This window comes from Amphibalanus amphitrite, unplaced genomic scaffold, assembly GCF_019059575.1.
Source record: "Amphibalanus amphitrite isolate SeventyFive unplaced genomic scaffold, NRLGWU_Aamphi_draft 000691F_arrow, whole genome shotgun sequence".
Lineage (NCBI taxonomy): Eukaryota > Metazoa > Arthropoda > Thecostraca > Balanomorpha > Balanidae > Amphibalanus > Amphibalanus amphitrite.
Genome location: NW_024882185.1, coordinates 265,254 through 288,829, shown reverse-complemented (window position 1 = coordinate 288,829; position 23,576 = coordinate 265,254). Strand labels below are relative to the sequence as shown.

The 23,576-nt window shown below is 49.2% G+C and overlaps 1 protein-coding gene across 1 annotated transcript in view; it reads left to right on the top strand.

The window, feature by feature from the left end:
* Positions 1-251: 251 nt before the first annotated feature.
* The window catches only part of LOC122364678 (receptor-type tyrosine-protein phosphatase N2-like), a 69,516-nt gene continuing 46,191 nt past the window's right edge, over positions 252-23,576 (top strand). Inside the window, exons 1-3 of the mRNA XM_043335289.1 lie at positions 252-390; positions 11,474-11,521; positions 20,741-20,795. Coding sequence (XP_043191224.1) covers positions 303-390; positions 11,474-11,521; positions 20,741-20,795 — 191 coding nt within the window. The 5' untranslated portion in view covers positions 252-302. The remainder of the gene's footprint in view (positions 391-11,473; positions 11,522-20,740; positions 20,796-23,576) is intronic.

Below are 23,576 nucleotides of genomic sequence, written 5' to 3'. Positions count from 1 at the left end.
AAACATTTCCCTCTTCTAGGGTGACTCATGACTGCTTCGTGATTACGTCACTAGGACACATTACATAGTGAGTCTGAGTATACAGTACATAAGATGGCCCAGTCAGTCCGACACCTGGCGACTCCAGGCGGCCGGCCGGCGCGTGCAACAAGTCGCGGCCGCAGAATCGATGGCTGCCTCCAATTGATCCGCGTGACGTCAGCGCATCCGGGCGGCCGGGCTGGCGCGGCGCGCGCGCCGCCGCCGGCTCCACTCGGCAGCCGCGAGTCATGCCCTGACGAACATGCCGGCCCGGTGCCGCCATGAGCCGCGGCCGCACCACCCTGCTGCTGCTGGCCGGCCTGCTGGCCGCGCCGCCGCCGCCGCCGGCCGCCGCCCTCCACTTTATCGGTGAGTCCGCTGCTGACCGCGGCTGGCCGGGAGCGCCTGTGGCGGCAGGGCCGCGCCGCATCACCACCGGTCCGCCGCGGCCCTGCCGGCTGAGCGGCACAGTACCTGTCAGCAGGTAATGGTTCCATCAGAGCTGGGACCACTCAGCGGGCCCGGCACACGGTCCGACCGAACCCGTGTCGCCGTCCGGCCAGCCGGGAGCGGCCCCGCGCGCAGCCGGGCGCGCCCAATTTCACTCCATATGGTTCGATTTGGAACGTCATTGTTCTCCTCGTTGAAACGCTCTGCTCCCTACTCAGCGCCTTCTATGTACAAAGGGAAAATGGGCTCGTCACTGTAATGACGCTGTCTCCTTTTGGAAAAAAACATGCTGTCTTTCCTCCACTTTGTTCCTTGTCTGTATCAGAAGGGAGCAGTAGCATGACCTATGTATTCTCCTAAGTTGCTGACGAATTGTGTGTACATATTTCCGGGCCAATGATACTATTCGAAGACAATAAAGGACTTAAAAGGCATACTAAGAAACTCATGCACTTACATTTTTATTTGAATTTATTGAAGTTATCATTTGTCATTTATTATTCAAATTAACTCAAGTATTTATAAATCAAATTTAAATTGATTTTTGCATGTGTTTTATTCTTCTGCAGCTGTTAGATGAGAACAAATCATCAGCAAATCTGGTAATGTTATAGACCTATCACCTAAGTACCTACAAACAAAGCATTTACCAACACTCTCCAAAACGTTTCAGAGATGTAGTACAGCCCTCAGCAGTGAGCAGACTGCGTGGTCCGGGGTATTCTTTTTTGGACAAAACCGATAATAACTCAAAGGCTATGTTATCAGTCGGTCGGAACTCATTGCAATATGGTTAAACAGTTGTTGAGTTGCGCCATGCTCCACCCCTTCGATTGGATCTATCACTAAACAAAGTATACGCCTTGTGTGGCAACAAAATGCAAGTTTGTTTTGGGGGCGAATATAAACTTTTGGGTTTTGTTGCCAAACTGGATAGAAAATGAATACGATGATAATGCCAATCTCAGGTGCGGAGTCTCGCGCGTCTTCCTGTTACGATTTCCGAGTGACCGATAGCAAAGTATTCGCGTTATTCTCGGTTTTATCGAAAAAAGAATACCTACCACGCAGTTTGCAGAGGGCTGTACATGAATCACGATGCCTTAAATGTGAATACAGTGGAAATCGCTTTGTAAATCCACCTTGGTGGCAAGGTGATTTGGATTTATTGAGCGGTGGCTACATTAACCGGAGTCAGTTATTTTCATTCAAAAAGCATGTATTGCAACTGCACGTTCCGTTCCCCCGCAATACAAGCGTATAGGCTGGCATTCCCGCATTGCCAATTACTAATTCCAATTTAAAAGTGACCAGGGGCTCCGCCACCGGTGGGGTCGTGGAGGTTCGGACCTCCAATAATTTGACTTTCGTAATGCAGCATAATCTATAAAGGCGTGCGTTTCAGGGTTTGACATCCCCTCAAACTTCGACCGTAGAAATGCACCGGAAAGTGACCAGCGCACACTGCTCAGCTATCACACCAATTAAGTTAACATATCCATCCACGATCACTCCCAGTCACGCCTACAGCCGAGCGTGCGTGCTTTGCCGGGAACATTTCTTTGAGGTGCATGTTGATTGCGCTCTTTTAGCCCTGAACTGCTACTTTTAGAGCTCCGATTGCTGCAGACCGCTGCTCCAGAGCGGTTCTTTGGGAGCGAATTGGATGCCACATTTCTAGTGGGGAGACGTCACTACGGACTTCGAAACTCCCAAGTGGCTTTATTCAGCAAAGTGCGTGAATTTATTAAGCGGATTTATGCCTAAACTATGGGTATCTATGGGGAAAATCCGTGAACAGCTCAAGCGGCCACAATAAGCGGCTGGATCCGAGGATTTATTAAGCGGATTCTACTGTATATAGGCATAAAAACTATTCATTGCCATGCGCAAAAAAAAAACTAGCTGCAAAAATGTACTATATGATACAAACTTTCACAACGCTGAAGAATAATTGGAGCTCAATAAGCAAGCGTTCTAGCAGCATCACTGAGTTTACAAAATTGCTCTAAAAAAGCCAGTTTTAGTCAGCATAACCCTCGCCGGCACAGGGGGGGGGGGTTGATGCAACCCCCCCTAAGGTTTTTCGCGAATAACTCGCGTAAAAAGCGGCCGATCACGACGAAACTTTCAGTACCCTCGCATTGATCAATTTTACACCTACCCTTAAATTTCATGACCCTGACCCAAATGACCTTTGACCTGTGACCTCTTTTCCGAGACTATGTTTGGCCGGAATCGCGATTCGGCGTATGTCGGCTCGCATTAGCCGCGCGTTTGCAAGCTTTTCGTGGTTTCAAACGTTCAAACATGTGATTTGATGTTGCTCCCATGCATTTGAGTGGGTGTCAAGGTCACCTGAAGGTCAGGTCAGGTCATTGACCTTTGGTGACCTCGGGTGACCTCGGTTCACTTTTTCGAGTTTTACATGTTTCTAGACTAGTCTTTGGCGCTGATTTCGAATTTAGCAACCATTTGAACATTTACGAAGAAGTTTTGGTGCCTTCGTAACATGTTACGAAGCTGTCAGAGGCGGTTGACACGTATTACGAATACCCGTCACGACCCCTACCGGTTGATCTGACCTGACCTGACCCGACCTGGTCTAAATGCTTAAAGACATCATCTCTGATCAAAACTAACCAATTGCCATTATCTCAATTTCTGTCTTTAAAGATGAGCTTCTTGCATTCCCAAGTACTTTGCAAGGCTCAGGAAGTGCCCAAAGATAGGGTTCGGTTTTTGGTGAAAATATTCTCCAAAAATAGTCACAGGGCCGTGACTTTAGCACCATCATGTTTGTCATGTTCAGGGGCGTCGAATGATTGTTTGGGCGAGATAAACGTAGGTGCTAACCTCAGGTTTGGGTCGTTGGTCAGGATAAGGCCACTCGCTTAACAAAGCTGGTCGAAGGAGGTCACATCAGCTAACATTCTTTTCCATAGGTCGTCCTGGGTCCAGCGACTAGTGGCTGCAGTTTTTTTCGAATCGCCAGCTTAATTGGATCGGGGTTATTGACGGAAAACTCAGATGACCGTATATACGTCGTTTATGACAACACGCAAAAACAACAATGCAACTGTGATTGAGGCAGTTTTAGATAATTTATGGTGCAAAAATAACAGTTTCCGTACTTTCCCAATTGACCTATAAAAGCCGATCAGATCACATGGCCGATCTGACCTCAGGTAAACCTTTGGAAAAAAAAAAATCCCAGATATACGGATTGCGAGGCCTTATAAGTTTACTAAGCTCTGTGAGTTTCATCTCCCTGCGAAAGATCATCTGGCGCTGGGGGCGTTGTGATGTCCGACAGCTTAGGACTGTGCAAAGGTTTGCGTACGACATCATAAGTCAGTAACCTGACCCGACCTTAAAATGCGATTGGTGTCAGTGTCACGCAATTCAGCTTGAATCAAAAGTCGGTTGTACCAAGCTCTCCATCCCCATCACGTTCTTAGCAATCGCAAGAAACGCGTCAGGGGGGGGGGACTCGCCGCCCACATCCTTCGGCCGGCGAGAATGCATAAAATCGCATAGAATCCATAAAAACTATCCCTATTCCCGCCCATAATTCAGAGGGCAGAGAGGGGTGAGATTTTAATGAACCATGGGGTCACTCGTACGATTACTGTTGAATCAAGAACAACAGAACTGTCGCCATCATGAATGGCCGGCGGGCTCAGCAACAGCCATAGGGAGACATCTAATATACTCAGGAAAGCATTCATAGAGCAGGCAGGGCAGCATGCCAGCGTGCACGAGTTGGTCCAAAAGTCGTTCGGTTGTTGAGCCCCGAGCTCTGACTCCCGATGATGAGAAGCGCTCCAGGCATTCCGGAGCTTCTCGGCGCGAGTTGGATACTCTTTTGGGAACGGGCCTGTGGCTGTTGGGAACCACTAGTTAACCCGCGCCCTGGTGGGGGGGCTATTTTTTGCCCCCCCTCCAGACTTTTTGATATATCTCCAGAACCGCTGCGCCGATCGTCACCAAACTTTCAGTACCCTCCCGGACATCAATTTTACACATTGTGACCAAAAAATTTTCCAAAAGCTATGATAGGTTGGCCGGAAATGACGTCAGAGTGACGTCATGTTCTGCCGTTTTCGACCCAAAAAAGGGTTTCGCGGGAAGAGCTGTCAGGCCTATAGCTTTGCAAATACAGAAAAATGATAAAGACATAAAAGCTGTAGAATCAACAGGGCTACAAAACTGCTATCTCGGATTTTTGAAAATTTTGGATTTTGACCCCCAAAAATCAAAAAATAATTTTTTTGCATATAATAATCGAAAAATCCAAAAAGTTTTTTGAATTTCGCAAAAACCGGAATATATGTGATAGTCCTTACCGCCTTCCATCCACATACCAAATTTGAGATCGATAACTCTTTTTTTGGCGAAGTTATAGCGAAAAAACTGTTCAAAATTGATGACGTCAAATTTTCAAACTCAATTTTTAGCAATTCTAGACCCCGTAGCGCAAAACAAAGACCACCATTAGACTCCCCGTGATGAGCTGCATCGAGTCAATACCCATTTTATGCAAAACTATCAACTTGAAAATTTGACCTTTTTTGGCCTGACCTTGACCTGACCTTGACCTGAACTTCACCAGAAAGTGACCTAAGCCGTACCTGATAGTCTTATAACCAATACCATTGAGTTGGAAATGAAAAATTGGCCATAAAACATGCATCACACAACCTTAGTAAAGTTGGGCTCATGTGACCTGACCTGTGACCCTTGGTGACCTGACCTGTGACCTGACCTGGTATTGTCAGTGACCTCTAATAGTAATATATCTACTAGGCAACTGACGCCCTATCGCTGATTCTCGACAAAATGCGTTTTCCTCGGTGTTATAGCGCATTCCCTAGAAGACCCGTGAACGGTGAAACATTTCATCTTTGACCTGACCTGTGACGTCATCGGTGACCCCGAGGTCAATGAAATTTGATTTTCCTCGACAAATTTGACAGGCCTTTCGAACGCCGTTTGAATTTTGCGGATCCGTCCAGTAGTTTCGGAGATACGAGGGGGGGCAAAAAATAGCCCCCCCCCCACCAGGTCGCGTTATAAACAGACCCCACCAGGGCGCGGGTTAAGGGCAATGAGTGGCAAGCATCGGGCTCGGCTATGGCAGTACGCTTTTAACTTTGGCTCCCGCTTTATCCCAAATACCGGGAAATTCTCGTTTAGGCGCAAACTTCACCTCTGCGGCCTAGGAAGTTTGTCCTAAGTTCCCTTACGGGTTTTCGTGGATATCTCAAATAAGTAAGCACATACCCGTAAGTGGATCTGCTTAAACTTCAACATATATTTATGTTCAATTTTCTCATATCTTATCTGACAATCGCATGTAAAGTATCTTATCAATCAAGGCTTCAAAGCTATAGGGGCACGTGGAGTAAGAGGGACCAGCTAAGGTTTGAGGTCGCATATCTTGCTACACTGCTCAGTGCTCTTGAACCTCTTATATTGTTGATAGTCTTTTGACTGCTTTATCCTTCCTCTTTTGAGATATGCTGAGACTGAATTTTGGGTTAAATAAATATAGGTGGTGCTTGCTTTTAAAGGGTGGCATGTCAAAATCATCGACAAGAAAACACGCGGGGTAAGACGGACCACCCAGCAGTGCCTGTTTTCCATTTATGTCCTGCTCTGTAATATTGTATGTAGAAGCAATTGGAATGGTAAAATAATAGAATAAGCCTTTGTTCCAAATGTGGTGGAAGTGCATCTAAAAGCTAGGACACTGTGTTGCTTGTCGTTTGGCATTAATGCATGCCAGCTGAGCACTTACAGCATGGCTCACATTCAACCAAAGATTTCTTCCCAGAAAAAATAGCTAACTAAAAAACGCATGTCAATGTTTTAGCATAATTTTTCAGCTGCGGGATAAAATGGATCATCACAGGTTAATATGAACCACAGTGGTCCGTCTGGCCCCCAATCTTAATTCTGTCATTATCATGATGTATGTGTTGAATAGCCCAACATTGCGAAACCTTGTGCGTTCCTAAGTGTGACTTTAAAATTGTTCTTCACAGCAAAGTACTAAGAAAAAAAATTAATCATGCAAAGAAGGCGCCAAATTGAGTCATCCTTAGGCCTCTAACATTATGTAGAGCAGTGCGACGAAGAGCAGCATCATTCAGTCTCAATGGCTCAAAATCCATGCGTCCTGGACCAAAGAGCCCAGGGCGGCCATTGGTACATACGAAGGAAAGCAAAGGTAGTGAGTATATGTTACAAACATAAAGCAGCAGACTACAGCAGCGGTTCAGCCGGGAAGGCTGGTGGTCTATTTTGCCCCGGTGCACAGTGGGCTGATATGCCATTCTAGCGCGACGGGGCCTGAATCTTCGAACGGAACCCTTGGTTTTTCGCGAGTAATTCACGTAAAAAGCGGCCGATCGCAACGAAACTTTCAGTACCCTCGCGATAACTACTTTTACAGTTAACCTGAAAATTTCATGACCCTGACCTTAATGATCTTTGACCTGTGACCTTCTTTCGAGACCATGTTTGACCGGAATCGCGATTCAGCGTATGTCGGCTCGCATTAGCCGCGGGTTTGCAGTCTTTTCTTGGTTTAAAGCGTTTAAACATGGGATATTATGTTGCTCCCATGCATTAGGGTGGGTGTCAAGGTTTCCAGAAGGACAGGTAAGGTTATTGACCTTTAATGACCTTGGTTCACTTTTTCGAGTTTTACATGTTTCTAGGCTAGTTTTTGGAGCTGAATTCGAATCTAGCAACCATTTGAACATTTACTATGTAGCTTTGGTGCCTTCGTAACATGTTACAAAGCTGTCAGAGGCGGTTGCCACCTACTGCAAATACCCGGCAAAACCCTTACTGGTTGACCTGACCTGACCCGACCTGGCCTAAATTTATGAAGACATCATCTATGATCGTAAATAACATTATATTCGTGATCAGCACCCAAAAAAACCATAGCAGCCACCCTTTACGACGTTCTAACAGGTCCCGATTTTCCCGACTTTTGGATCATTGACCTGACCTGGAAGGTCAACCGATGACCTAGGACCTTACAATTGGGTATCATCAGCTTCCTCTTGTCACGTGCAACACGCTCGTCTTTTCCGCGAAGCTCTAGCTCGATCAGGGGCGAAACGGCGGGGGGGGGGGGTCCAACGGACCCCTTCTATACGTTCGCGGCTGGAAAAACACCACTAGGGGCGAGGGTTAAGCCAAATGTAGGGCTTATTTCAGAAAGACCGCTAAAAGAGCAATTGAATGCACTTTTCCGCGACGATGTAGCTCTATTGGTCCCTGAGGTAAGGGCCGGTTTTCGAGAAATGCTGATATATGCAACATTTTACCTTTGATGACCTCTGGTGACGTTACCTTTGACCTGACCTAGAAATGACTAATTACTCCATCTGGAATTTCGGGCGCTCTTTCGAATGCCACTTACTACGTGTCGATGTGGCCCAAGAGCCGAGTTAGAAGGGGAGTGTTCAATCAACATCTCCCGGCCCGGCGCATTTGACGCCGAGCACCGGTCCGGCGCGGGTTGATGTTTGGCTGCTACATCCAAAGTCGCAAAAAGTCGCAAAAAATGACTGTTGGATCTTGTAGTGCAATGAATCATTGACATGTAGCGAGATTTTCGAAGCGGTACTCCGCGGTACTTTTTTTTAAAAGTCTATTTGTGTGTGACATCAATTATGTGAAATTATATTTTCGTCTTTAAATCTTTGCGGTGCCAATACATCATAACCAAGTAAGAGTTCGCCATTTTCATGTCGTTATGTGTGTTCTGCAGACCCGGAGCTATCGTTTGATGTATATAAATGTGAAATTCCTCCTCAAATTGTGATTGTTTTCGTAGATCAAAGATACGTTGTCGAAGAGTGCGGGGGACGAGTTCGGTCCAAACGATTCCGAAGTTCGTGTTTAAGCTGAGTTTTCGCCACGAAATAGCAATTGTGTTGGCAAACAAAGACCACAGCAATGTAGTATGATCATTTTTGAACAAATTGGTATAGGTTTCATTGCACATCCACAAAGTTCGATTTTTTTACCCATGTCGTGCTAGACCTGGCGATCGGCCCAGTGTGCGGTGGCCGTCTTACCCCACCTTCCCCTAGCTGTAATGTCACTTATTAGGTCATGTTAGTCCGAAATCCACGACACTGATCTACTGGTAGCTACGGCGACGCCGTTGATTATCGTGCAGTCCATCGCACATACATAGATGGTTTGATCTATCCACTCCCTTCTTACCAGCCTTGCCCAACGATGCATATATTATCTTTCCCCACTATGCTGACGTCATAACCCGACATTCCACCACTCAGCGCGTCTTCCCTATTGTGAGTACCTCTTGGCTCTTATCCCCATTATCAGTCGAGTACTATCCATCCTGCCCATGCGTCTGGTCTCTACCCATTTACCCATATGCTCCCACGTCGGTTCCTGCACGTCTCGAGGGGTCGTCCTCCAAGGACCATCGTGAGGGGCGTGAGGGCCTGTCCCTGGAGACGGTGGGAGGGCGCGCAGGGCCACCCTCCGAGGACCGCCGGCGGACCGCGCCGTAGGAGAGGCGCGGGGCCTCCCTCCTCGGGCAGTGCAGGAGGACCGCCGCTGCTCTGTGCTTGACTAGGCGGCACGCGGCCGCGCCGGGTGGCGGCCGGGAGGGTCGCGTCGGTCGCGCGCCGTCTCGGCTGCCCGGCCCAACAGCTGCCGCGCCGCTGATTGCCACCCGCGGCAGATGCGGCGCAGCGGCGCGCCGGAAACGAGCCGGAGCGCGGCGCGGCGCCGCCGGTATATCAGCGCCGATGGCGCGCGATCGATGGGCGTCTGACGTCAAGCGCAGTCAGTCGGCGGCGAAAATACCGCTGTGGGCCGGCCGTGGGTGATGCGGGGGCTGAGCCTCCCGGACAGCCGACCACGGCCACGGGCGGCCGAACCCTGTAGGACAGCCGACCCCTACCGACGACCGACATCTCCCAGACAGCCGACCCCTCCCGGTCAGCCCGCCCCCACTGGACACAGCGCACAGCCCCCGACCGCTGGGTCACACACAGGTCACCCCGGCGGGACCCATCACATAGACCTGCCGAGTGCCGGCACCTACCGGCCCACCATATAGACCTGCCTGCCCACCATATAGACCTGCCAGCCCACCATATAGACCTACTGGTCCATCATGCAGACATGCAGACCTGCCTGTCCCCCTACAGAGACCTAACGGCCCATCATACAGACCTGCCGGTCCATCATACAGACCTGCCGGCCCATCATACAGACCTGCCAGCCCACCATACAGACCTGCCGGCCCACCATACAGACCTGCCGGCCCATCACACAGACCTGCCGAGTGCCGGCCCACCATACACACCTGCCGGCCCACCATACACACCTGCCGGCCCACCATACACACCTGCCGGCCCATCATACAGACCTGCCGGCCCACCATACAGACCTGCCGGCCCATCATACAGACCTGCCGGCCCATCATACAGACCTGCCAGCCCATCATACAGACCTGCCGGCCCACCATATAGACCTGCCTCTCCCGAGTCCTTGCCCGACAAGAACGGTATCCACACTTCACAGCTATTGGTAGAACTGCCCAGTAAAACTGTTTGGTAAATATTTTCAGTAAAGCTACCCGGTTAGACAAGGCTCAGTGAGGCTGCCCGGCCCGGCAAAGCTTCTCAGTAAAGCTGCCCGATAAAGTTTTCCCAGGAAAACTTTCCGGTACGGTTAGGTGGTAAAGCTGCCAAGCTTAGCTGTCTAATAATGCTGACCATTTAAGACAACCGGTAAAACTGCCCAGCAAAGCCGACAGGTAAAGTTGTCCGATAAGATTTATCAGTAAAGTTGTCCGATAAGGTTTCTCAGTAAAGCTGCCCGGTAAAGCTTCCCAGTAAAGTACCGGTAAAGCTACCTAGTACAGCTTCCCGGTGAGGTTGCCTGGGAAAGCTACCGGTAGCATTGCGACAGAGCCGCTGCCGGCGCTGCGATGTCGTCAGCACTGCAACGCTGTCCTTCTGCGATGTCTGCGTGTCTGGAAAGGGGCGTGTCGTCGACCGCGGGCACTAATGGGGACCGATATGGTCATTTGTGGGACCCGACCACTCGTTCGTCAACAGATAGGCTGGGGTAGAGAACCAGAGGGAAAGAGGAGAGGGAGATGGAGAGGAGAGAGAGGGAAGTGTGAGAGAGGAAAAGTGAGTGAGGGAGAGAGGGAGGGAGAGGGAGAGAGAGGGAGAGGGAAAGGGAGAGGGAGAGGGAGAGGGAGAGGGAGAGGGAGAGAGAGAGAGAGAGAGAGAGAGAGAGAGAGAGAGAGAGAGAGAGAGAGAGAGAGAGAGAGAGAGAGAGAGAGAGAGAGAGAGAGAGAGAGAGAGAGAGAGAGAGAGAGAGAGAGAGAGAGAGAGAGAGAGAGAGAGAGAGAGAGAGAGGACCTCTGGGCAGACTGCCAGCTAATGCGATCTATGCGCTGTGTTAGGACACAAAAGGTTTCATTCCTTTGCTGCAAAGCCAGGCGGCGGCGGCCGGCGGGTGCTCTGTTCCGCCGACCATCTGTGTGCTGCGGCACAGCCTACCTACCTGCCTGACTGGCGCGCTGTCCGCCCTCCACACACGGTGTGCCGGCAGGCGCAGCCACTGACTCGTGAAACTTGTGATTGAGCCGGGCGTCCGCGCTGTGGATCCCCGGCAAACATTGCCCGTGGGCCATCACACAGTGCTCATCTTCCCAATGAATTGCCTGTATGGCTGGCTGGTAGTTAAGCTAACAGAAACTGCATCACACATGCAGAGATCATTCTGCAGCATTGGCAATAGAGCTGGCAGCATTGCCGCACTTTCCTCATCGGTGTTACATATATTTACTAAAAAGTCACATTTAGATGGATTCAGGTTATCCCGTTAGGTCCTGTGTTTCGGTATCTGCAGTCTTCTAACACCATATGGTGTCACTGCGGTGTCGTGGGTATTAACCTTCTGCTCTCTGCTGTTTCAGGTTGTTTAATTGAAGACCTATGTGAGGACTCCGAACGATGTTTCAACGGTAAGTGCTATGATACTTATATACATTATTATGTAATTCGTAATGCATGCTTACAACTCAAATGACTGGTATTGCGTGGTGAAGATCATCGTATTTTTGCTTTGCTACCTCGCTTCCTTTGAAATCGGACATGACGACACAAGCCAGAATCTAAAAATGACACTGTCAGTAAATCATAAATAGTGTCGGTATCCCGTCGCCTGGGCCTCGTTTCATAAAAGGAATTACTTACGGCGTTCCGTCAATTATGCCAGATTTGGCGTATTTGATGCCAATTCGGTTTCATAAAGCCGGAGACCGGAGTAATTCACGCCATCGAAATTACGGAGCTTCATTTACGGCAAATGCTCGATTCCGGACCAATTGATGCCATTTGGGTTTCATAAAACGACGTAATTAACGCCAAATATTTTATCAAGCTCTTGATATCAGTGGTGTAAACTACGCACAAAAATGTTGCGTGAATTTGAATTAATGTGAAGATTCGAAGCTAATTTTTGATACATTTTATAATGTTGAGCCCGGTGAGGAAGAAAGAACAGCCGAAATGAGAAAAAGAAACTGCAAATCTTCTGTACCAGTCGCTTTTTGTGGCCACTATCAGAATTTTGTTTATTCGCCGCGCCGCGCCACTTTCGTAGTTAGGCACTTCTGCTTAGCTGGCTTTCTGCTGTTTTCAATATATTGATTTAATTACGGAGCGAGCGAAGCGAGCGGAGTCTTTACGTAGAATAACGGAAATTTCTGAGTATGAGCGGCCGGCCGGCCGGCCGGCCGGCCGTGCGGACGCTTTTGCGAGGCTTATATCTCAGCAACCACTTGACCGATTTACATGCGGTAATTTTTGTAGGGTAGCTTCATTCCTTCTACCAAGTATTGGACTATTCCCGATGCATGTGGGTGACCCCTTATGCACGTGCCACGTGCAAAACGAAGAGGTGTCACTTTTGTAATTGTTGCAATATCTCGGTAACTACTCGGCCGATTGCGCTGAAAGTTGGCATGTAGGTAGGCACCCACTAGGCACTGCATATCCATGTGCCAGAGTTGGGGTGCTGCTGCACGTGCGCACGTGCAGGGGTCGTTTCCAGATCTCGAGAACGGCTGGACCGATGGCGCTCAAATTTGGTACACAGTTAGGGACCAGTTAGTAGGGTGCCGTGCACAAGTCAGTTGGGACCCATTTTGCACGTGCGCACGTGCAGGGTGCCGCTCCCAGATCTCGAGAACGGCTGGGCCGATTGTGCTCAAATTTGGCACATTGCTAGAAACCGGTCAGTAGGGTGCCGTGCACAAGTCAGTTGGAGGCACCCCCTCGAAATTTCGCACGTGCAAGACTCACCCCCTCGCTCGCTCCGTTAGTCGCCCCAAAAGGCGCTATACTGGTAAAGGCTGGTCATCAATATCAATTTTGTTTTTTCACAAATAATTTTTATGATTTAAATTCAACATAATTGTTTTATAATTTCTCGTAAAAAAATAAAACTTGACATGAAATTGTAATTTGTAGGACACTTGATAAATTACGGTAACTACGCAAATGTGCTTAGTTACGGAGGTGTAAACAATTCCAGTTTTGGCTTTGTGAAACGGCTTAATTTACGCTCCGTAGTTTGAAAGGGTGTGAAATACGGAAAGGTGTGAGTTACGGCAGAGTTTTATGAAACGAGGCCCTGGTGTCGTGCCTCCACTCTGACCGTGGGTCAGTCAGTGACTCAGTCTCACTTGCAGTCAAATTCGAGTCAGGATTCGAAGTGTGCTGCGCTGTCAGCCATCGCGCCGGGGCTGCTTGCCTCCCTTCCAGCTCGCTGTCTTCCAGCCGTTTTAGGTACAGTAAAAATATTCACGGCGCGTTTCATTCAGACTCTAAAAGACATGCGCGACATTAGAATATAAGCTGGCCCGTTTGCTGCGAGCGTTACATGACTTCGTGTTTGTGGTGACTTCGTGCTTCGTGTGTGCTATGTAATAACCAAAACATGACAATTTCTGTAAAGACACTTCCTCCTTACCTTTGTCAAATACTCATTTAATTCATGACAGTATCCCAGGTCACGCTTACCCCTATACATCATCACATGAGTCACCATTTCCACACTCCGCAGTCATCGACGCCATGCAAGCACACATGGTACATGGGAATAAGGAATTCATTTTCTTCATTTTCTAGTAAGGCTGCCGTTCTTCATTTTCCATGGCGCTTTCCCTGTATATGGCCTTGGCGCTATCGCCCGTCCGCATACGCAGCGTAAACATGCCAAACGGACAAAATACACGTGTGTAACAGACATAACATTTCGCTAAAAATAATTTTGGGTTGCATCCTAAAAAGCACAAGTTTTCTTTTATTTGATAACAAAAACACCCATTAGTGCTCATTCAGTACCAATCTAGAGACGTTTTGCCCTCCTCGACCTCCCGCTGACTCTGTGCGCACAGTTCATTGCTCTCGAGAATGTTGTATGGCAGGTCCCGGGCACCACTTAGCTAGTATCGCCACAACACCACTGAGCCGCACTGAACTACATCGACTGGTCACATCAATAAATGCGCACATCCCCACAACAGGTAGTGTGCAGATTCAGACCACGTCAGCTTTTGGAGCAGCATTCCACCTGTAGACACCCCAACTCACGGCGCCGGTCCGCCGCGCGGGGAACATGGCCGCCGCTCGTCCAGCCGGCCGGCCGGCCCCAATCAATAGAGCGCCGCCGCCGGCGCCCAAGATAGAGCAGTCGGATACCTGGCCGCGCAGCCGGCCGGTACCCAGCCGTCCGGTGCCTCCGCCCCGACCGCAGCGCAGCGCTGGTGGGACGCTCCGGTCACAGTCTGACCCGCAGCCGACACATCAGGCTGGGATAGTGGAGCATAATGGGCACAATGGCCAATAGGAGACGACACATCCCCAGTTCGAACAGACAGCGTGCCGGGACTGAGGGACCACTGGCCAGAGGCAGATCGATGGCATATGGTGGCGATCGGTAATGCTAGTGCTACTGAAGGACGGGCTTATTGGAGAACGGAGCTTACTCGCAAAAAGCCTTGTATAATGGGCACGGCACAATCACATATACGGGGATCCGCAGTTGCTACTGTGCAGCAATCCTCAGGGAATTGTTTCAGCACATTTACAGGAAAACACAATCAACTGTCAGAACCCACGCACAGAAACCCTTAATTGCTACCTATTGTTGGACCCGCAGTTCCTATCATTGCACACAGTTGGTGTACTGGACAAGGCAGACGGGTAGAGTTGGGGTTCCTGTTCAGTAGCAACTGCGGATCCCCGCACTTACATACAAAATTGACGGTATTGACATGATAACAGCCCAGTTTCCCTTTATTACCGCTATAAGTTTAATTCAGTTGGAAGTTTGCAAGCATAATACGACTTCAGATGTCTGTCAAAGCAAGATAATGCATATTTACATTGTTTCAAAAATGTTATCAAAGACCACATGTGTGACGATGCCGCCAAGTGCTGAGGACTGCAGCGGGGAGGGGTAATTTACGGCCCATTGTGGGGGCGCTGGTAGCTGGTTTACAGGAAGTCATACCTGTGGCTGACTGGGGAGCATTACGGCCTTATTGTCCAGGCGGCGGGATCAATGGACGAGCACCGCAGGGCGCCCCAACGGCCTTCCTGCCGCAGCGGAAAGTGGTGCATACGGTAGTAGTCGACCGCCTTACGCTAAAGGGCAGCACTTCTAACGATCTCTGTGGACATCCGCAAACAATTTATAGAAACTCAACATGCATGTACGACGTACGTGCACACGGACATGTGACATTCAGCCTGTAATTTCTGTAAGCTGCCTTCCACCAACCGATTACATTTTTTATCAATTCAAATGCGACAAGCAAAAAAAACATTAAATTACGCTTCCATTGTCAGCACGCAAAAAAGCAAGCATATCAATTAGTCATAAGGTCCTAGGTCAACCGGTGACCCCTGAGGTCAGGTCAAGTGCCCCAAGGTACGGTTCAGTTTTTGGTGAATAGCTTCGCAAAATACGGCCGCAGAGCAGCGATTTTGGCAGCATCGTGTTCGCCTCGCTCAGGCGCGTCGAATGATATACTTTTTGTCCGGGTCAGGTCAACTTGGGGTTTTGACCTCAGGTCAAGGTCAGGTCAGCACCCCCCAGGTCACGAAGTTAATCGAAAGAGGTCATGTCGCATATCATTCGATTCGGAAGGTCTTCCTGAGTCCATTGATGGCTTTCCCGACTCGCTAGCTCAATTTGCTCAAGAGTTATTGACGAAAAACTAATATGACCTTGATGACGTCATAAATGACGTCACGCAAGGTCAACATTACAAAAGTGACGCATCTAACCTTGCAAGGAGTGCATCAAATCACGATTCTGTGTGCTTGAGATAGTTGGAGATCGTTCCCGGCGCCAGAATAGCAGTTTTCATTTTTCCCCATTGACTTAAAATGGTGAGGTCACGAAAATGACCTGACCTCATATGACCTTAAGGAAAAATCCGAGATATACAAGTTTTGAGACTCATAATGGATACTAGATCCTGCAAGTTTCATTGCCCTGCGACATCTCCTCTGGCAGTGAGGGCGTTGCAAAGTTGCGACATCTGAAGACCGTGCAGAGGTTCACTTATGACGTCATAGGTCAGTGACCTGACCTGACCCAAAAATGCGGTTGGTGTCAAAAGATCCGGCTTGAATCAAAGGTCAGGTATGCCAAGTTTCAGCTCTCTATCGCCAGCGTGTTCGGAGCTATCGCGAAAAAACCTATGGGGGGGGCGGCAAATGCCCCCCGCCCCCTCGGCCGGCGAGGGTTAAGAATTACTTTCTTGTGATATATTATTACTTTCTTGTCATTACCAAGAAATTGAAGAGCTATTTGGTCCTTTTTCAATTCATAATGCAAAAAGGTAAAGAAAGATGTTTTTGATAGATCAAAGTGTAGGGCTCGTTGTAAAGTAAAGAAGCTTTTGATTTTCAGAGAAAAGTTATATGCCTCATCACCAGGCATTATTTCGAAGCCTTCGCAAGTTACTTGAAGGGTCGACAGGTCACGTCACTAGTGTGATAAAGTTCCGCCAACAGCAAGTGAACGTTTAAAGGATGAAACCGTTGAACAAAGAAGACTGTTACTTCAAAAAGATGTACGGCGAAAGAGAGATAAATAGCTTAGAGGATATCAAGGGACAAAATAATCGGACTAGACTGACTGTAGTTGAATGGGCTAGTGTCCCGCAGTGGTTGGTTCAGTCAGTGTAGGTTTTTTTTTTCGACAGCCATGATGAGATTGCTCACTGTGGCACGGTGACGAAGACAGCCACCGCCGGACACTCTCGATACGCGACGCCGTTATCATCCGGCGGGCGTCATGTCGGGTTCGGGGGAAAGTTCCGGCAGTGTCACACTTGTTTGTGATGCGGTTAGATATCGTGCAAGTGACTTATACGCTGCAGCTAACGAGACTGATTAGTGCTGTACTTATCGTCCAGTCAGTGGGTCGCCCCGGGTTGTGAAGGGTGAAGCTTCGAAAAGCTACAGAAATCCAGCTTCAATCAACCAAGCTGGCCAACTTTTTCTTCTATAGCAATTGTCTGGGATCTGGGGCGCAGGCTCAAGCCCCGCGGTGAAAAAAAGTTCGTGAATGGTAGGTGAGTTAACTTTGAGTCAAACAGTCGACTTATTTTTGGGGAGACTTTTCTTTTGGACCTCACTCTTCAACGACAGCGAGCTAATGGGGGGAGGATCGCAATTCACGTCTAGGTCGTATGGGGCAGGTGAACATGTTTGAAGATTTGGTTGGAAAGAAATGGTAATCTGCTGCATTTACCATTAACTGTTTGGCAAATGTTTGGGATATCTTAAGTAGTTGAGCGAGGAGAGTTTGACATTTCGAGCCGCCTCAGCTTGCACTCAGTGATTCATTTCCGTCCCCGCCGTGGTCGAGCCGGTCATCCGAAGTCCCGGGGATCCCTCTCATATCGGTGGCCATCCGGTCGGTCGGCGCGGCGCGGAGGCAGCCGCCCGCGGAGTGACCGCGGACAGTGCAGGTCGGAGGAACCGCCGACAGCAGGTCGGAGTGACCGCGGCAGCAGCCCGCGGAGTGACTGTGGACAGCAGGTCGGATGGACCGCGGACAGCAGATCTGGGGGGGGGGGGGGGTGGGCGCAACACTCTGAGGAACCGCCGACAGCGCTGGAAGGGATTGAGGGAAGCGCTCGGGGGGAGGGGGGACAACAGCCCAGAGGGACCGCGGGCAGCAGCCTGGACCCCTCGCGCTCAGAGTCACTGCAGCCAGAGGTCAATGTGCATGCGCTGGGTATCACGGAGAGATAAAGTCGCTTAGTCAAAGCGTGGATGGAGCCCCGGTCAGACAGAATATTTTAAAGCCAATTTGGAAGCATGAGATCACGTTGGGTGGTGGAGTCCGGCGGCTGAAAAGTGGAGTCCCACTTTTAGACAGTGTAGCGTTGAGTTAGACCCCCGCTCGGACAGCAGAGACCCTCTGTCAGACAGCAGAGACCCCCGGTCGGACAGTAGAGACCCGGTCGGGCAGTAGAATCCCCGCTCAGACAGTAGAGACCCGGTCGGACAGCAGAGACCCCCGGTCGGACAGCAGAATCCCCACTCGGCCGGCGCGCTGTCGCCGCTCCCATCGATCCAGCTCGGCGCTGCCGGAGCCGGCCTTGGGCGCCGCGCGCCGCCCGTTTCACCTTGTGTCGATCGGCGCCGACTGGAGCATGCGGGCCGGCCGTGCCCCCGGTCCGGGCCGGGCCGGGCCGGCGGCCACCTGTAGGTGGCTGAGCCGGCCGGCCTGGCGGAGCCCTCCTCCACTCTTAGACGGCGCCGTGACGCCCGTGACCCGCTGTGGGTCGGTGGGACGTCCCAGACACGCCGGAGACTGCCCACTGTCAGACGGTCCCTCTCCAGCGAGCCGCCGGGTCGGGAGATGAGAGTCGACAGCGCTAGCACAGCACCACGCCGGATAGCCGCGCTGGTGTGGTTAGCTGGAGCTCAGAGCAGAGCCGACCTGACTCGGCCCTCTGACGCTGACGGCAGCTCTGGCTCGGTCCCGGCAGTCCTGGGACCCTCAGATGTCCTACCGTGGCCCCTGCCTCACCACTGCAGGGTTGGCGCTCAGCAGGGCGCTCCCACACCGGAACCAGCCAGTATCGCTTGGTGCAGTACATATAACAGTGTGTAACTGTGTGGCATCTGACTACATTGGTCACAGTTAATTAATGTCCAGCAAATGAAAAAGCATCGCTCACATTGCTCCTACCACACATTTTATCATTATCACCCTATACAAGGATTTCCCTTGCATATGTATTGTTGAAAATGCGCTGGCTTATCAAGTGATCCGATCACGAAGATGCGAAGTGCAATATGTAACGTGGACAATGGCCATGGCAAAAACAATGTTAATGCTAATTCACTGTTGTATTTGTTATACATGGCATTTGCTGCGGCTCCTGCTGGGTCCGATAATGGCCTACACGACAGTTATCCCCTAATTGAGCCAGAAAATGGCGAAAAAAAGGCTGGTGCACCACTGCGAGCATACGGATGTCGCCGGTGTCCCATATCCTAAAGGTTAGCCGATGTCGCGTATCACTAAATAATGACCGCGGATAGCCCGAACTCGCCTGAGGCACGCCCCCTCACTCGGCCTAAGGTCGCATATACCATGAGCCATGTCCTTCGATGAAGTTTTGTAATAGGTAGATTGCTTATCCGATTGCTCTTATTAACGGATCATATTTTTTTTCTGAATTTAAAGCCAATCAGTGAATTCCAGAAGTCAGCTAATTGGCATAGAGCTCAATAGCATTAAAAGTGTGCGTGAAAAAAACTGTATTAAAAAGTGCCTGAAAACTTTTGCGTCAACCATTAAGCACTCGGGGTGATGTGACGTGATACAACAGATCACTCGGACCAGATTGGTACATTTCACCTTTGTACTAATGCATCTACGGCCAACCTACCGTCACAGTTCTAATGGTAAGTACCATTGGCATTTATTTCACAAAAATCATCTCATTGAGAGGGAGATTGTGACAGGTCACCAATGACAGGACATTGGTGAACTGCAAAATAGTTTTAATTTTCCTCAGACATGGTCTAATTTCAGGCTAACGAAATGCAACCATGTAATATGTATGAACAAATTCTTCAAGAACTGCATACTGGATGAAGGCTGCCAATAGCACTATTGACATTAATGGGTGCCGATGAAATGGTGTTATTTCGTGGGCCACCGCCAGCATTACTGCCATCCAAGTCTGTCTCAAATCTAACAGGCAAATACACACAGATTCGATCGAAACATATCCGAAACGTATGTTCTATCGAATCTGTCCGTAATGTGTGAAGTACTGCACGAAATATATATGGTTGAAGTTAAAATGAAATAGTTCTACTTCTAACAGAACCGGAATCCTCCCTTTCTCCAATCCTATCTTTCTTTTCCTTCCTCCCCTCGCTACCTCCATCCCTCCCTCTCTCTTTCATCCTCCCTCCCTCCCTCTAACTCTCTCTATCTCTTTCTCCCTCCCTCCCTCCCTCCCTCCCTCCCTCTCTAGCTCTACCCCTCTCCCTGTGCCGCCGTTGATTGTTGAACACCGATCAGCAGCCTCGGCCGGGGACGGGCTGCTGCTATTCTTACACTGGCTCTCAGTCAGCCCGATCCGCCGCCGCCCGCCAGACTGTCGTTCCGATATCCGGCCGAGCCCCCCCCCCCCCTCCAGTCCTGACGTCAGGGCGGTCCATACCGAGAGTGCGGCGTTCAATGGCCCTGTCGATGGCTACTGAAGAGCCATCAGCAGGAGCAGCTGAATACCAAGTGGCATTCGTGCGCCATTCGCGTTGTGTCGCCCCAGAGTTATGTTCCATAAGTAGCCAATACGCCCAGCTATACCTGACTCAAGATAGTGGAGAAGAAAAATAAAAGAACTTTAGAGAAGCCAAAGCCTGTCCAACAGGCAGAAGCTTACATACCTAATACATATTGTTACACTTATCCCCATTGGGGATTCCCCCCCCCCCACCCATGTCTTTCGTCGACAACTAAGCCAATTCAAAAATGGATAAACCACGCCTAAGTATGGGTGTTCACTACTCGATCATGCGAAGCCATCCAGCCAGCAGAGCGAAACGGGTAAACGTACGATTACTGGTGGTCCGGAGCACCAGCGGTCCGGTGAGGTGTTGACCGCGCTGTGTTCTGTTCACAGACGGCGTGTTCGGCCGGTGCGTCGACCAGCGCTCACAGGACGAGGAGCTCAGAAGGTGAGCGCCCCCCCCCACCCCCCACCCACACGTCACACCATGGCCGCGAGAAATACCACGCACATCTCTCGTCCATGGCTGAGCAGAGCACACGGCCCGCACGCGTGACGTCTGTGCGATTAGCAGGCGAGGACGGACACTGATGTACAGCCCACCGCTAAAGTAATGTAGGGTTTTACCAATCTCAACGATTGGCTTTGATTGGCGATTGTTTAATGCGGAGTGATCGAAAAGAAGATGTCAATAGCTAAAATTGCAGCTGCAAGAGTGACCATACATATAAGCTACATTCAAAGTTTCATTGTAGTCTGGCTAATCGTTCCTAAGCTTCAGAAGCAGAACATACCCATGACTGAAACCGCACATTACTTCTGCTGTGGACTGTACATACATACGGCCAGCCCGGTTCAGGTCGAGGAGAGGGTTATAGTGAACATGCTGACCATGTTGATCTTAAGAGTTTGGGTAGCTATAACAGTACCAGCTAATGCAACTATCAGAGGATGTATGGACATTGAGTAATGATGTTATGCCTCGTATTAAAGGGACTATCCCACCTTTAACATGGGGTTTGAGTTGAGATAGCCAAGTTTGCGGCGAGGTTCAGAAACCACTATCTATCTAGGTTGCAACCCCCGCGGCCTCTTGGTGTTGAAGAAATTCGTTCCCTTCATTTGAAAATGGGCCTTGTACAAGGCCCTATCTTCAACATGGAGCGACCGTTAGTGTGACGTCACCTCGTTTAGTCATTCTGATTTAAATGGGTTTGTTCGTTGAAAAATCGCTTAAAACTTGGTCTGAACTTTGTTGTGGTGCCTACAGAGTAAAAAGAATCAGCTTTATGACAGTAATGTGGCCTGGGGAAGGAGGTAATTTTGGGCTGTGACGTCACATATTTGAAAGTTTGTGTTTGGAATATGGGAAGCCTAAGATGTTTAATGAAAAATAAATACCAGAACCGTGTTCCTGGTCATCCAATCTATAAAGTCAGGCACAATTTAACTGGTTTTAACAACATTTTAGAAGGTGGGATAGTCCCTTTAACCCGGCACCGCCTGGGCTATTTCCGTACCCACATCAGCCTGGGGGGGGGGGGGGTCGGATCCGACCCCCCCCCCTGTTATCTCGAGAACCAATGGTCGTATCGAGCCCCGCGAGGCGGCGTTCGAAAGGTCTCTACGAGACCTTCACAAAGCACTCTTAAGATTTTAAGATTAAGGTCAACTTTCGGGTCAAGGTCAGGTCAAAGGTCAAATTCAGGGGTTTTGCATGATTAGGCTTACGGACAGCGGAATCGATAGCTGCTGCTCGAAACTCACCACAAATGACCTCAAAGACCTAGTGAAGGTACCATGTGCGTATAGGGGTCATACTAAGTACGGGTCAAGGTCAGGTCAGGTCACGAAAGGTCACGGTTTTCACTTTCTGCTACATGGGCGTGCGACACATGTTTTATGGCTTATTTTTCACGCCAAATCCGATGGTAATGGTTATATGTGACCCCAAGTCACTGTGCTGGTGATAAGTGTGCATTGAAAGCATAAAAAATCGTTTATACCATACATAACTTAACGAGGGCTAAGAAAAAAAGTCAATTTTTCAACTTTTTATTTTTGACATAAAAATGCACTTTTCTAGACGAGCTTTGTCCCAGGAATCTAGTGGTGCCATTTGTTTTCACATGCGATGTTCAGAAGTGCCTCTAATTCGCGAAAATGCTTATGACGTCACCATGCCCTATGCATGTTGGAGCTATTTTTTACAATTTGGGGGTCAAAAATCAAGATAGAAAGTTGAAATTTGGGACATCTAATGTTCTAATAGTGCTCTATAACATATATTCCGGTTTTTTGGAAATTCTCAAAATTTTGGATTTTATTAGCTGTTTTCCAAAAAATATAGTTTTTTGAATTTTTAGGGGTGAAAAACGCATTTTATGGAAAATCCGAGATAGCCATTTTAAAGAACTCGTTGAGCTGCGTCTTTTCATGTCCTTAATTTGCAATTTACTTAAAACCTCGATTTTTGGCGATTTTTTAAACATTTACCATTTTTTGACTGAAAACGCCATGTAGTTACATCACTAAAATCGATATATCTCAAAAAATTTTGAAAATTTTTTCTTAAAAATTGCACAGGAGACGTCAAATTGATGGGGAAGAAGGTATGCGAAGTTTCAAGTTGATAGCTCAAGCGGTTCATGAGTTATTCAAGAAAAACGGAGGGGGGGTCGGATCCGACCCCCCCCCCCCCCAGGCGGTCGCGGGTTAATGCTTGTACTAGTTAGTAAACGTTCTAATTTTGACCAAAAGAGAATAACTCTCGAAGGACACGTCATCAGTCGCTCAGAAATCATGACACTTAAACGCGCAATATGGCCCAAGTCTAAGAATAAGTAACCGTTGGCCATTGACTGAACGCTCCATCCAGTCTGACAACAAACGGTAAAGTTTGAGGTCATACGAAATCCACAAACTTTGCCGCTCTGTTGCCATACACACTGTGCGGCGATTTCCGTCGATTATGAGTTAAACTGGGCCATGATTTCCGAGTGAGTGACTTTGAGCTATTCTTGGTTTAGCAGAAACAAGAATATGTATCCCGAAGTGGGACGATGGCTGTACCTTGCAGCAAACTGAGCCGTCCGCATTCCCGTTGGTTTATTGCCGTCACCCGGCTCGCCAGGTCCGGTACCGTAGGCAGCACGGCGCAGAATATAGACGCAATCAATCACTGAAATGTGCAATACTCTTGCCGGGCGGCAATATCGCTGATATTTCA